This window comes from Strongyloides ratti (assembly GCF_001040885.1).
Source record: "Strongyloides ratti genome assembly S_ratti_ED321, chromosome : X".
Taxonomy (NCBI): Eukaryota; Metazoa; Nematoda; class Chromadorea; order Rhabditida; family Strongyloididae; genus Strongyloides; species Strongyloides ratti.
The window spans coordinates 1056149-1071487 of NC_037309.1; the positions used below are offsets into that span (position 1 = coordinate 1056149).

Consider the following 15339-nt stretch of genomic DNA (forward strand, 5'->3'; position numbering starts at 1 on the left):
TTGGTCATCATTTTTTATCTATTTAAAGGACTGTTAACTTCGTAGAAATATATTTAATCATTTTATTTAATCACGTGTTACGTCTAAGATTTATTTCTAATTTTTTTATTATAGGGTTGAGGTTTAAGGACTCATTCTGAGGTCTCGTTTATTGTATTGTAATCTAGGGAGTATAAGTTTCCTCTAAAGTATAGGGGGTGAGTATTTTGTAATTGTATAACTTAATATTTAATATTTATTATTTAGAAATAATTTTTAAAGGCGTTATAAAATAAAATCTTATAAAAATCCTCTTCTACAAATAACACCAGAAATAAACTTTAATCTTATTTATTTGCTACACAAAACTTTTTCTTCATATTACTATAATTTTAACCATGATAAGATTTGAAACAATATTTTAAAAACTTTTCATTAAACACAGTATATTTAAATTTTTATAAATTTTTTTTATCATTTCTGTAACTTTATATGGCAAAATTATTAAGAAAAACATTTAAAAAAATAACTAGATTTCGAATTATTTTTTTTACTTGTTTTTTTTATTCATATATATAAAATAATTTTCTTTTATTGTCATATGAATAATATTTTTTTAACAAATATAAAATTATTAAGCCTATTAAAACAAATACAATGGTAAAAAAAAATATTTATATAGTAAATAAAACAAATTTTTTGAAATATATTACAAATGGTATTTTAAAATTCTAATTACTGTACTTTTAAATATTTGAATATAGATATCAAATATATAATATTAATTATGATATTGTTAAGTAAATATATTATCTGTTTTAACTTTAATCAAATTATAAAAAAATTATTTTTATTATAAACAAAACTATCATTAATTTAATATTTATTAAAGCGTAGTTGAAATGTAATGAATCAATTATTAATACAAATTCAGAAACTTTTGCATTTTGTTAAACTTTTCACTTTATTATTTTTAATATAAGTTTTAAATTATCATATCCACTCATTAAATATTTTAATTTAATAATATATTCGATTAAATAAAAGAAAAAAATAACAATGATTCCTTACAAAAATTCATCTTCATTTTATAGAGAAAGTATAAAACTACCCTTAAAAGATAATTTATCAAGAATGGATAAAAATTTTAAGAACTGATAATAATTTTTTTTAAAATATAATTTTTAATACAAAAGTTATTGGTTTTAAGTTGGATAAAATTCATAAATTTTTTTGTTATAAATCATGAGTTATAATTTGTTGTTGAATGAAAACGATTGTAAACTGGTAAAAATTAAAATATAAAACTATTATTAGTCTAAATATTAAGAAATTTTAACAATTTATCTTCACATTTTATTAGAAAAATTACAATTTATTACTATTTTAAAACTTATTTGTTTAAACTTTAAAATAAATATCTTTATAATAATATTTTTTTAATAATTATATATGTTTGCACAAAATTTTATTTTTTTTAAAATATATCTGACATTCTTATTTTTTTGAATTTATATATAACCTGTTTAAGAAAACAATAATTTTTATACTAATACATCATTTATAAACTTTTTTTTTTAATCACTAAAATGTTTTGATTAATAATCATTTTATATGTTTATACTTTCTTATATATTTTATTTTAATATTAAATATTAAAAAAATATTTATATATATATATATATATATAAAATAATTTGTCAAAATAAAATGAAAAATAATATTTATTTTTAACTCAGGAAAAGTAATAAAGATTAAAAGTGTAAAATGAAAAGTTTAAGTAAAATGATTAATAATGATAACAATAAAAAGTTGTATATGTTTGCATGACTCTTTTTAAAATTTAAAATTCATGAATAAAGGTATAATTTAATATGTATTGGATATAAATTTTTATGAATATGATAATGTATTTAAAACTAATTTATTTTTAAATATATCATCATCTATTTACAATTATTATTAAATGTATTATTTATTTAAAGTAAAAGTAAAAAAAGTATAAGAATTTCTTATATTATGTATGATAAAATTAAAAGTTATTCTTATTTTACCCAAAAATTTTTAATTCTATAAATAAAATGTATTTAAATAATTTATTATATATTATAATTTTTTTATTTTTTATTAACTATTATTATGTTTATGGATGTCCCTCGCAAATGAGAAATGAATGTTTTTCAGGTATATATTTATATTATTATATTAAAAAATTATATTAATATATTTTTTTTAAAGGTTTTATAAGTGAAATGCAAAATATTCAAGATATTAATACTATAACGTGTAAAGAAGATTTAAAACAAAATTGGTGTACAGTTGTATATAGTCCACAAACTCAAGAAAGTGAATATAATTGTTTCAATATGTATGCATACAATATATTTTCAGGTGTACCACAATGTGGTGATTTACCAGGAGAAATACAAGATTCTGGTTGTAAAGTAGTTAAAAAAATGGATGGATCTGATTGTATATTTTGTTGTTGTAAAGGAACACTATGTAATGATCCATCAGTCTTTTTAAATATAGCTAGTAATAGACATTTATATTCACCTAATAATACAAATTCTAAAAAAAATTATGTGATAATTTTATTTATTATCAATATTATTATAGTATATTTATTTACAATTAAAATATATTAACATTAAAAATCATTTATGATTAATAAAAGAAAAATAACAATGTGCTAATTGTGAAATATTTTGTGATATAAACTTTTTTTAAAGAATAAAAATGATAAATTTTATTATCAATAGGTATTTTATATGAACAATAAAATTTCTTGAATATAAATAATTAATATGAATAAAGTTTTAAAAATTTTTATATCATAAGTCTTGATAACGTTTATTCTTATCATAAATTCCGTTTCTAATGTATCTTATAAATAAAAAAATTTTTAAATATTAATTTTAATATAATACTATTTACTAAGAAATATGAAGTTTTGTAAGTTGATTGACATTCTTATAATTAATTAAAAAATTTTTTTTTAGATATTTTGGCAATATTTCTTTCATCAATAGCTGTATTTACTTTTGCTAATTGGGGAGATCATCTTCAAGATATCGGAGCTCCAAATTATACATGTGATGATGTACTTTTTAAAAAAAGTGCAACTGTTCCAAAAAGTGTACATAGTTTAAGACCTGGTGATATAAAACATGTTATGGCAATTGGTGATTCATTAACTGCTGCTAATGGTGCTGGAGCTGAAGATCCAGTTAGTATTTTATTACAATACAGAGGTCTTGCATTTTTAGCAGGAGGTGATAAAGGATTAGAAAAACATATAACAATTCCAAGTAATTTTATCAAAGATAATTTAAAATATTTTTTTTAATTTTTTTTAGATATTTTAAAAAAATATAATAGTGAATTATTTGGATATTCTCTAGGTATTGGTAGTCCTGATGTATGGCCTGTCTCTTATTTAAATGCAGCTGTACCAGGAGCTGTTGCATTAGATCTTCTTGGACAAGCTAGAGATTTAGTTCATAAAATTAAATCACACTCTGATATTATTGATAATGAAAATGATTGGAAATTATTAAATATTTTTATTGGTGGAAATGATGCTTGTCATTTTTGTAATCATCCACAAGATTCACCAAAAGCATTTGCAAAACAAATTGGTGATGCTATTCAATTTATTAAAGATAATGTACCAAAAGTTATTGTTTCATTAACAGGTATGCTTCATTTAGAGATGGTACGTCAAATTGATAGAAATGAATTTTTCTGTCAAGCTTTACATGTTGATGAATGTCATTGTGAGTCAGATTCAGACTATACATCAGATCAAATTTTTAAACTTTGTAATGCTATGCAAGAAGCTGAGGCTGAACTTATGACAAGTGGACAATTTGATACAACAGATGATTTTACTGTTGTTGTTCAACCATTCCTTAAAGAAACTGTTGACCCACCAAAACTTTCAAATGGTACTGTAGATATTGCTTTCTTTGCACCAGATTGTTTCCATTTCAGTCAAAAAGGTCATGCAATTGTTTCATCACATCTTTGGAGAAATATGGTAGAACCAGTTGGAAAAAAAACAACTAAGGTTGATCTTAGTTCAGCAGATCTTCCATTAGCTTGCCCAGATAAAACTTGTCCATTTATAAGAACAACAAAAAATTCTCAAGACTGTTCTAAATATTACACACCACCTGCTAACTAAAAGTCGTACAGAGAAAAAAAAAAATTAAAATATAACTAACATCTATATTCTTATCTTTAAGTTTATTAGGTAAATTAATAAACGTTATTTTTATTGATAGCGGTGATAATATGATTTCCTAATCAAACAACGTTTTTCATCTTTTTTATTACGTGCGACTATTCTTAATAATAATTCTTCTGTATATTTATCATTATTATTAAAGAGAAATATATATAATATAAGGTGAGGATTCCTTTTTAAAATATTATTTAGATTTTTATAAAAAAAAATTAAAAATTCTATTTACTTAATTGTTTATTGGATATTACTTTTAAAGTATTTTAATTTACTTTAAAGAAATGAATAGAAACCAATTAACATTAGATTTTCAAAATAATCAATTATCTGGTACATCTAGAGATGCTTTACGAAAATATATTAAACAATTAGGAAGAGATGATATTTTAAAAATATTAATACCATTTAAAAATGGTCTATTACATGAAAAAACGAAATTATATATTGACACGACGTAAGTCATAATATCAATTCAAATATTTATATATTTTATAAAATTAAATAAAAAAAAATATTATTTTTTTTAGTAAAATTTCATTAGATTATGTTATTATTCCTATAACTATTGAAGAGTTTCTTAATGATGCTGGTGATGAATGGAAACAGTGGTATCATAATGTTAATTCAAATTTATCAAAAAATGATGAATTACTAATTGAACCAAAAATATCAAATTTTATTTTTCATCGACCAACAACTATTTTAATTGGTGGAAGTAATGATGAATCAGAAATAGACGATATTTCAATAGATCTTCCACCAACAGATTTTATAAAAGAATATGTTAATAAAATGCCAATACAAAAAAAAAGACATTTATTATCATGTGCAAAGAATGGTCTTATTACAGATACATCATTAATAAATATTCCTAATATTAATGAAAGTAATAGTATTGAAATACAATTTAAAAAAATATTACTTATAATTCAAAGTGAAAATGAAATTATAATAAGTCGACAAAATAAAATGCATTGGTTTTATAAAATATTAAAATCATCACATTTTTCATCAGGAAATTTTTCACCCTCAAATAGATTAGAATGTGATTTAAGAAAACTTCAGGTGGCTCGTCAACACATGTCAATATGGTATACAATATTTTTTGCCTTTATGACACTAACAACATTTGCTTCACATATCTGGTCTACTGTTACTAATTATGAAGAAATGCAAAATTTACTTAGTATAACAGTAGGAATTTTAGTTATTACTTCTGCAATAATATCAGCTTTAGTTTATCTTGTATCATATATGGTTGCATTTTTATTTTGTACTGAAAATACATTAAAAGAAAAAGGTTTATCTGATCATATTCCTGTCAATCCATCACCAATCTACAATTATTTCAGGTAATTTTTATAAAAAAAAACAACAAATCATTATTATTATAAATTTTTGAAGTGAATTACATCATTATAAAATAAGAATCAAAATAACAAAAATAATACAATTTATCTTTTTATGGTATACAATGGGATTATCAGTATTTGCTCATATAAACGGATTAAATATTTATCCAGCTCTTGTTTGTGTTCTATCAAATGGATTTGGATTAACATTATTCAATAGAATAGCAATTTTTTTTCGTGATTGCCGTTCAAGTAGTGATGGTAAAATTTTACACGCAAGATAATTTTTTTTTTTTAAAAAGCAAATAATTTTTTTTCTTAATAATTTAAACTTTTTATTAATGTAAATATAATATCAAATACTGATTAAAAGTAATAAAATTTATTTTCAAACAAATTTTTTTTTTTATAACTTAGATATCATTTCAACTAAAACATCTATTTATTAATAGATAGAAATTATTAAATTATTTTAACGATACAATTGTTAATATTTAAATATACATTTAATAAAAGATATATGATAAATTTTTTAATTATATGGTACTTCAAATATCCATTAAAATTAAATTATAACAATGCATTAATGTATATTTACTATCATTTTCTTATATATTTATATATAATATAAAATAATAAATTAGAAATAATGTTTATGATAATGACAAAAAAAATAATAATAAAAAGATCATTGGAAAAGATATTTCATATTCTAAAATATAAAAACTCTCATAGATGTTAATATTAAATAAATTACTTTAAAACATTATTAAATAAGATAATTTATCTTCTTTTAATATACTCTTCCGAAATTAGTTCCTTTATTCTTATCATATATTTTAAAATTTTTTTTTAAAATATTTTATAAGAATTTTTTACATAGTCATTATTTATTTTTTATAAATTATGAGATTAAAAAATTATTTTTGTTTCAAAAAATGTTTTGGATAATTTTTGATTATTATAAAGATATTTTGGGATATAAAACAAAAGTATATTTAAAAATTTTTATTATTTTTTTTAATCTTAAAAATTTAAAACTTAAAAATATAATATACTGATTGTCTGGCACTTTGATGTACACTATACTTAATAAACTTACCCTTTTGTTATATTTTAATAATGTATTATATGTGTGATTTAAAAAGTTTCCTACGCAAAATATTGTTGATTTCTTTTACTGATAACAAGATAAAATAGCAATAAATGATATTTTAGATTTGAAAATTATTGCAATTTTTTAGTTTAAAATATGTGGCACCACCTCCGCTTGCCACAAAATAATGACTTATGCTAGAAATAAGGTTGAATAATCATTATGAAAATTTAGTTTTAGCTTTAATATCATATTTTAATATACTTAAAAATTACATTTTATAACAATTAAAATAATTTTAGTTGATTTATTTTAAGAAAAATGATAATGAATTTGTTACACCATACGTAAAATATTAAAATTTTTATAAATGTATTTTATATTTTAATACCTTTCCTTTTTTTTTAGAAAAAAAAATGGCACCACCAAGTATTTATGGGGAACCAAAAATTATTCCCAATGATGATGGAACAGTTCAACTTGAATTTATTGCTACTGGTGGAGTAGACACATCAAAAACTAAATGGTTTTTTGGTGAAACTGATATTACTTCTGATGCTGGATATAAAATGAGCAGTTCTGATGAAGGTGGTAAAAGATTCAAATTGACATGTCACATTCTTGTATGTTTACCTTTTTTATTTTTAAGTAAATTTTTTTTAACAAAAAAATAATAAATATTTTTTTAAGAAATTTGATAAAAGTAAGGCTGGAGAATATAAAGCTAAAGTTTTTAATGGTGAAGGAGAAAACAGTTGTACATTTACTGTTAATTGTGGAAGTAAGTAAAAATATCAAATTTCATATGATATTTCAATAATATTATTTTTTTTTTAGATGCTCCTGAATTTTATGATAAACCTAAGATTGTTCAAAAAGATGATGGAAATATAATTTGTATTAAAGTTAGAGCAAAATCACATATTGAAATGAAAGCAGAATGGTTTAAGGATGACAAACCAATTAAAGGTACTGATAGAATTAAGATTACATCCAAAAAGGATAGTAAAGATAAAGATGGAATTCTATTCCTTCTTGAAATAATTGGACCACAAAAAGATGATGAAGCTAAGTACAAATGTGTTGTTAAGAATGCTGAAGGATCAAATCAACAATCTCTTAATTTAGTTTTTGGATAATTCATTACAGCAAATTACAAATATGGTATTTTTACCATTTTTATCAAGCATTACAATGTTTTTTTTTCTAATCACTGATTACAATAAGTAACAATAATGTTAATTTTTTAATTACATAAATGAATGTTTTTTTTTATATTATATAATTCATTATAATAAAAATCTTTTTTTTTTTATAACCTTTTAGTAAATAATATATCTTCTTTTTTTTGTTAATTTAATTAATTATATAAACTTAAGATATCAAATAAATTTTCATTCATTATATATAAATTAAAGAAATACTAATAATACTGGTGAACTGTCACATAAATAATATAAAACGTAAAAGCACTTAAAATTTAATTTACACATTTTTATGATTGTCTCAAAACATACCTTTAGTCAGTTAAATGCCATTCTTTCACAGTTCAATATTATTAATGAAGAAATAATAAAAAGTTATAAAATTATGTACCAACTCATATTACACTTTACTATTTTATATTCGTAAATTAAAATTTATGAGTTTATTACATTAAAACAAAATAAAAAAAAAAAAATAAAAAAGTTTATATAGAAATAGTTTATTAAAACAATGTATAAATGTTTTATGGTTACTGTTAATTATACATATAAAATTACTAACATTTAACATTAATATTAACACGTTCATTTATTTTAATGAAAATAATTATTTAATTTTTATTTTAATGTTTAATTGATACATTACTACATCTTGAGAATAATATTTTTTAATTCTTATATGATGAGTATGTTTATTAGTTAATGAAATATGTATTAATTAACTATCAGAAATAAGTAGGTGAATTATATTTCCCACAGGATTGAACATTTATGATGAATTTTACGATTACTTATTAAGATTTAGATATTGAGGTTAAATAATGATAACTCATAAAAATTTATTCTTTTATTTATAATATATTAAAAGTATTATTATTAACTATTCAATCAAAAACAAAAAAAATATATAATTTCCTTATCCTTCTTTAGATATAATTAATTACTAAGTGTTAATAAGATCATCTTTATAATAATGATTCATGAGGATAAATATGTGGATGTCCTTATTTATAAATGTTATTCATCATTATAATGTGGAAGTAAAAGATAAATCAACTGCTAAATTGAAAATTTTTTTAAAAAATAATTGATAATATCTATGTGAAAGTTACCATATAAAAAAAAAATTTTTTTTTATATTATAATTATAATATACAAATTTGTAATCTGATGTAATTATTTCTTTATTACATATTAAAAAAAGATGAAAACAAAATATTTAGATTGAAAAAAGTATCATTTCTATAAAAATTTCTTTAAGATAAATTAGTATATAAGTGTAAAAGTTATTTAATTTCTTTAAGGAAAAATATTAATTATATTCTCAAAATAATTTTATTCTATTCATGGACTAAAATAGCCTCTCGTAAAATGTAATGTAATATGTTGTAAGTTAAAAATATGGATCAAACAGAAGCACAGTTTATATTTACCCTTCATATAAGGATTGTAATGCCGTTTTTTTTTCTTTTTAAATTTACCGAATAAGCTTTCGATAATTTTACATCAACTTAATTTATCTTGCATAAAATGCTTTGTTTCCTGTAAACAAAAAAATTTTACCGACAAAAGGAGAATGAACTTTTAATTGTAATTGAGATGATATGGTTAATTAAATGATTGACCATTATGAAAATAACAACAGTTGGTGGAGTATTATAATCAGATAAAATGTTAAATTATATAATTAATAATTATCTTTTATATTTTAAAAATAATAATACATAATATTTTCATTTATTTTATTTTTACCAATGAAAAATTAAATATATTATTTTAACCATTTATATACAAAAATGGGATATAGTATCATTTCATTATCCATAATTATTTTTCGGAAGGAAATTTGTAAAATTTAAATAAAAAAAAAGTCTTACTTAATAAGTTAATTTCCGAAGGAGTTAAAAAGGAAATGAAATAAAATACAAAATAATAATTAGTTTAATGAAATCTAAATTTTATAAAACAATTTAAAATGTAATTATTCTTAAAGAGATAAACAAACAATTTTTATTACATTAAAACGATTACAGTACTTTTAGTACTTGTTTATTTGCAAATACTAAAATAAATAAATTAAGTTGTTAAAAGCAAAATTATTAAAATATATTATAAATATATATATATTGGTACTGTAATGTGCCAATCCACAAAATTTTTTTATAGAAATTTTTTTTCATTTTGTTATTTAACAGTCACAATCTAATTAATAATAACTTTTTTTTCAATTAACTCATAATATTATATTTTAAACAATGAAAAGAATATTATCCTTTTTTTTATATTTTAATTACTTTAAAAATATAATAATTTAATATCTTTTAAATATAAATTGAAAAATATTTACTTGTAGTTTAGAATTTAATTCTTATTTTCTAATGATCATATGATATACTTTAAAAATATAAAAAAATGTTTTTAATTGCATGAATGATCAAGACATTATATGGTTAATTATTATTCCATATTTTCTAAAAATATAGTAAAAAGGATATTTTTTCATTTAATAAGACAACTTTTACTACCATTTGAAGAAATATTTAAATGAGTTAATAAGTTAGTAAGTATTGTAGCTTAATTACTATAATATATTAGATACTCTCTAGGGTTTTTGATTTTATTATTAATTAGTGTACCATACTTAAATATATATATATATATCAATTGAGTAATAGCACCTAATTGTAAATGGTATTATTTTGAACTAAAAAAATATGTTTCTAAAAACTTTATTATTAACCATTTTTAATAACCATATTTTTGATAATATTTTTAATAATAATAAATTATATTAAACTTCATTATGAAATAACTTTTTATTTTTAATATTATTTTAATAATTTAAATATCAAATATTTACAGATAATTATTGTTTAAAATTAAACCAACATTAATTAATTTATCGTAACAGTTCTTCTTTTTTATCATACTTATTAATGCTTTTTCATTAAAATAAATGAAATAAAAATATATAATTGAGAAATATTTTTAACTTTCAATTATGATATTCTTATAAAAGTAACATATATCATTTTGTAAAGTCAATTATTTTTATTGCCTTACTAAATTTTAATTTAATCACAAATATGTTAATAATTCTCATGCACATATATTATAAGAAATATTTTCTTATTTTATTATGAATCTTTTATATAAAATATATTTTTATTATCTCCAACTGTGCTTATACTATTAACTATTTTATAATTTCATAAACTTCACATCAAACATCCATTGTTTCTTTTCCTGAATTACTTTTACAATAGATAGAGATATTTAATTAATCACAAGTTAGAAGTTTTTAACTATTAATAATTATTCATTTTATTATATCATTCTCACTTTCAAAATATTTTTATATACAATTATTTATTTACTATATTTTTAATTAACCACTCTATAAAATATATCTTAACAAATCAAAATAATATATTTATTGTAGAAAAAAAAATTTTTATCTTAGTTTAAGTCTATTTGATTTTAAGTGTTACATAAAAATTTTTCCCGTTTATAATATTTTTTTTTCACATTACATATAATAATAAATATATTATAAAATTATTTAAATAATATTTGATTTGTCATAAAAATTTTCATCAACCAATATAAGTTATTGTAAGTATAATTAAAAATTTTTTATAATACTTTTTATTTGTTCCTTAAAATAAGTTAAAAATTTTTAACAAATATCATATTTAAAAATATTTTTATTTTTTATAAATCAAAAAATAATTCATTTAATGTTTCCGACAATATTTATTAATATTTACAAATATTATTTTAATTAATTTTGTAAAAAATTTTTAAATTAATAAATATTTTAACATGACTATAATATTATTTACTTTTTTTTTTTAAATTTACACTTAATTAAATATTTAAAAAAAAATAAGTAGATATTTTCATTATTTATTACAACAAAAACTAAATATAATATTTAAATTATTATAACCAATTTTTATATTTAATTCCCCGATTAATAGGTGTTATGGAAGGAAACAAAAAAAATTTAAAACTATAGCCAATAAGACGCTTCCGCCTTCCAAAGTAACGGGTGGCAAATGAAGGTGGAGTCATATACAAGTTTATTATTGTTCTTTATATTATATTTCATTATATGTTGGCTGGCATTCAGTTAGCAACTGCGTGTAACCAATAATAAAGATAACATTTTAATTGATATTTTTCTATATTAAGATAAAAAAATTTTACTTCTATTATTACAATAATATTTATTATAAGCTTTAAAATATTCATTATAAATAAATAATATACTTTGTAAATGAAATCATTTGTCTCTATGCCGGCAGACGTTATAACAGATCAGACTAACAAGGAAACTCCTAAAAATAATAGAAAATCAGCTTTTAATGTAGAAGATTTACTATCATCAACTATTGAAACAAAAATATCAAATTCATCAACATCTGAATCACCATTACTATCAACGTCACCTTTAGATTTACCATCAACAATTCTCTCATATCCATTACCAACAACAACGGTACCAGATTTATCAAGTTTAATGATAGGAAGAAATAATACATTAACAACATTAACAAATCCTAATACAAATTTACTTTTTAATTATGCGCAAAATCTTGATCCAGCAACAACAATGTTTTTGCTACAAGCAGCAAATTTACAGCAGAATTCTCAAGTAATATTTAATACACCTAAAAGTGATACATCACCTCCACACTCAATAAGCTCATCATCACCACCACAATATTTTGGAGGACCACATTTACAATGGAATTTAAATAACAAAAATTCATGTTCTGATGAAAGATCATCCTCATCAAGTAAGTATATATTATTAATATTATTTTTTTTTGTTGTAAAAAAAAATTTTTTTTTTTTTAATTTTTTAATTTTTTAATTTTAATTATTATTAAGATGATACAAAAGATAGTAATGGTATATCAAAATGTATGTTACGTAAACATAAAAATAATCGAAAACCAAGAACACCATTTTCATCACAACAATTATTATCATTGGAAAGAAAATTTCAGCAAAAACAATATCTTTCAATCGCTGAAAGAGCCGAATTTAGTGCATCACTTAATTTAACAGAAACACAAGTTAAAATATGGTTTCAGGTAAGAGATTATTATTTATCAAAAATTTTTATTATATTATTGTAATAATGTGACAAGTATTGTTTTATAATTAAACAGTATTGCGTGATTTAACTAACCATGAAAAGATTTATCTTATGATATAGTTGTCAAATGAAATAATTCTCTAATATACTTTATTAGAATAGGATTACGAGTTATTGAGTAAACATTTAATTAGAGCTTAACTGTCACATCATTGTAATTAATTAAAGATATTTTATGATAACAAAAAGATTTTATGGATATCTTTTTATATAAATTATAAGTAATATATTGTAATTAAGATGATGGCAAATGTATAAATATATATACATATCTTTAAATTTAAAATATAAATTATTTACTCTTCTTTATTATCATATTAACAATTAAAAATAAAAAAAATAATTTTTTAATTTACTATTTAATAGTTTGATAAAATAAATTTTTTTATAAACAATTTTATTATTAAACTAATAAAGATAAGAAAAATTTTTAACAATATACTTATATAAAAAAATCTTTTTTTTTGTCATCATCTGTCAACAATAGTATATTATTTTTATTTTATATCACAGCATCATTCATTTATATGTATATATATAGCTTTTGTTTCAAAATATAATGAAAAATGAATGTCATTATGGTATTTGAAAATCAAAGTTTTGATATATAAATATTAGTATAAATGAAAAGTTTATTTAGTAATTTATGGTTAATTAAAATGAAAGAAATTTATAAAATTATATAAAGTTAATTTAAGTTAAAAATTTTATTCCCTTTGTTTGATTTAATATTAAAGAAATTAAAAAGTTATAGACAATAAACGAAAATAATAAGTACAGATGTTAAATTATTTTAAACTTTTTATAAACATCTTCTTAAATTAATTTTTTTTTTTACAAAAAAAAAAGATGGCTATTAAAAAAAATTAAATAAGATAGAAATTCATTTACAATATTACTAACTCATTAACTATTTTAATTTACCAGTATAATTAGATATTTAATAAGTATACCGTAATTCATTCATAAATTATACTAACTACTAGCTTAATTAGCTTTTGGGAGTTACTTATACAATTCTTTTGAATTAATATAGTTATATTGTCAACATAATTATAATCAATATTTTTATAACATTTAAATAAAAGTATTAACTTTTATTACTACAATAGGTAGATAATTGTTTTTCCATAATTAAAATAAACTCAAATACCATAAAAAAACATCTGTTATAAAGTCAATATCTGTTACATGAATAAGATACTTTTTTTTTTAAACAATTAATAAATATACATTTAAATATCTTTATTCTTTTTTAAAAAGGTGAATATTTTTATAATAGATATATATAAAATGATAAATTATTTTATATCTTTTAAAACTGCACTAAAAGTTAATTTTCTTTGTTACACTTTCTTTGTATAAATATTATTTTAAGAATGTATTATTAATAGTTATTTTAACTAACATAAAATCAATTAGTAAATTACCCTCATCATTAAACTCTTAGGATAAATAGGTAGGTAAATTTGTTATCATATTAGCTACATGGTTAAACAAACTAAATTGATTTTATTAGTAATTCATAACAATTATTCACAAAGACAAATGCTTATTGTTGTAAAGGTCTAATTCTTTGATCAAAAGGTGTCAGAGCAGGTAGCATTAATAGCGTTATAAACATTTATTAAGTCAATTTCTAATGATGTTTAATGTTAAATAAATATATATATATCTATTAAAATCACATATTGTTAATCCTTCAAAAATAATAATTACCATAACATCAATCTAGATAAATGTCTAAAATATCTTTTAAATACCTATTGAATATTAAATAATCTAATTGAAAATGAATAATTTGTAAATCTTTATATAATGATTGATTAATAAATTTTCAATCATAATTAGAGTAAAAATAAATACAAATAAAAATATGTCATAAGATAATATAATTGTAATTAATCTTTTTCAGAATCGCCGTGCTAAATCAAAACGATTGCAGGAAGCAGAAGTTGAAAAAGTTAAATTTGCCCAAGCATCAGCATTAGCAACAGCAGCATCACTTGCAGCAAATGCTGCTGGTGTTGTTGATCATTCAAAAGCATTCATGCAATTTGCCTACCCATCAACACAACAATGGTAAAAAAAAAATATTACTAATGAACATTGTATAAAAAAAATAATTTAACATTTTCATCAAAATAATGTTCTTAAAATGAAATTATTATATTTTTAATTAACAATATTTTAGAAAATGGTATACATATCTCAAACATTCATTCAATTTATAAGGTTTTCAATTAAAATGCTGATTCAATTCTACAAGAACAAAAAAAAACATAAAG

The 15339-nt window shown here is 19.5% G+C and overlaps 4 protein-coding genes across 4 annotated transcripts; all 4 read left to right on the forward strand.

The window, feature by feature from the left end:
* Positions 1–2141: 2141 nt before the first annotated feature.
* On the forward strand, positions 2142–2627 carry SRAE_X000023300 (Hypothetical protein; the record flags this gene model as incomplete). The annotated part of the gene is made up of 2 exons (XM_024644552.1): positions 2142–2163; positions 2218–2627. 2 exons carry the CDS (start codon positions 2142–2144, stop codon positions 2625–2627), a joined length of 432 nt encoding a protein of 143 aa, XP_024510099.1.
* A 297-nt stretch (positions 2628–2924) lies between these two features.
* Positions 2925–4168, forward strand: SRAE_X000023400 (Lipase, GDSL domain and SGNH hydrolase-type esterase domain-containing protein; the record flags this gene model as incomplete). Its single annotated transcript, XM_024644553.1, has 3 exons — positions 2925–2934; positions 2982–3290; positions 3339–4168. The coding sequence occupies 3 exons, from the start codon at positions 2925–2927 to the stop codon at positions 4166–4168; spliced, it is 1149 nt and encodes a 382-aa protein (XP_024510100.1).
* A 341-nt stretch (positions 4169–4509) lies between these two features.
* Positions 4510–7815, forward strand: SRAE_X000023500 (Immunoglobulin-like domain and Immunoglobulin I-set domain and Immunoglobulin-like fold domain-containing protein; the record flags this gene model as incomplete). Its single annotated transcript, XM_024644554.1, has 6 exons — positions 4510–4682; positions 4756–5580; positions 5633–5841; positions 7085–7299; positions 7367–7457; positions 7514–7815. The coding sequence occupies 6 exons, from the start codon at positions 4510–4512 to the stop codon at positions 7813–7815; spliced, it is 1815 nt and encodes a 604-aa protein (XP_024510101.1).
* Positions 7816–12163: 4348 nt separating this feature from the next.
* On the forward strand, positions 12164–15137 carry SRAE_X000023600 (Muscle segmentation homeobox; the record flags this gene model as incomplete). Its single annotated transcript, XM_024644555.1, has 3 exons — positions 12164–12686; positions 12781–12986; positions 14967–15137. 3 exons carry the CDS (start codon positions 12164–12166, stop codon positions 15135–15137), a joined length of 900 nt encoding a protein of 299 aa, XP_024510102.1.
* Positions 15138–15339: the final 202 nt, after the last annotated feature.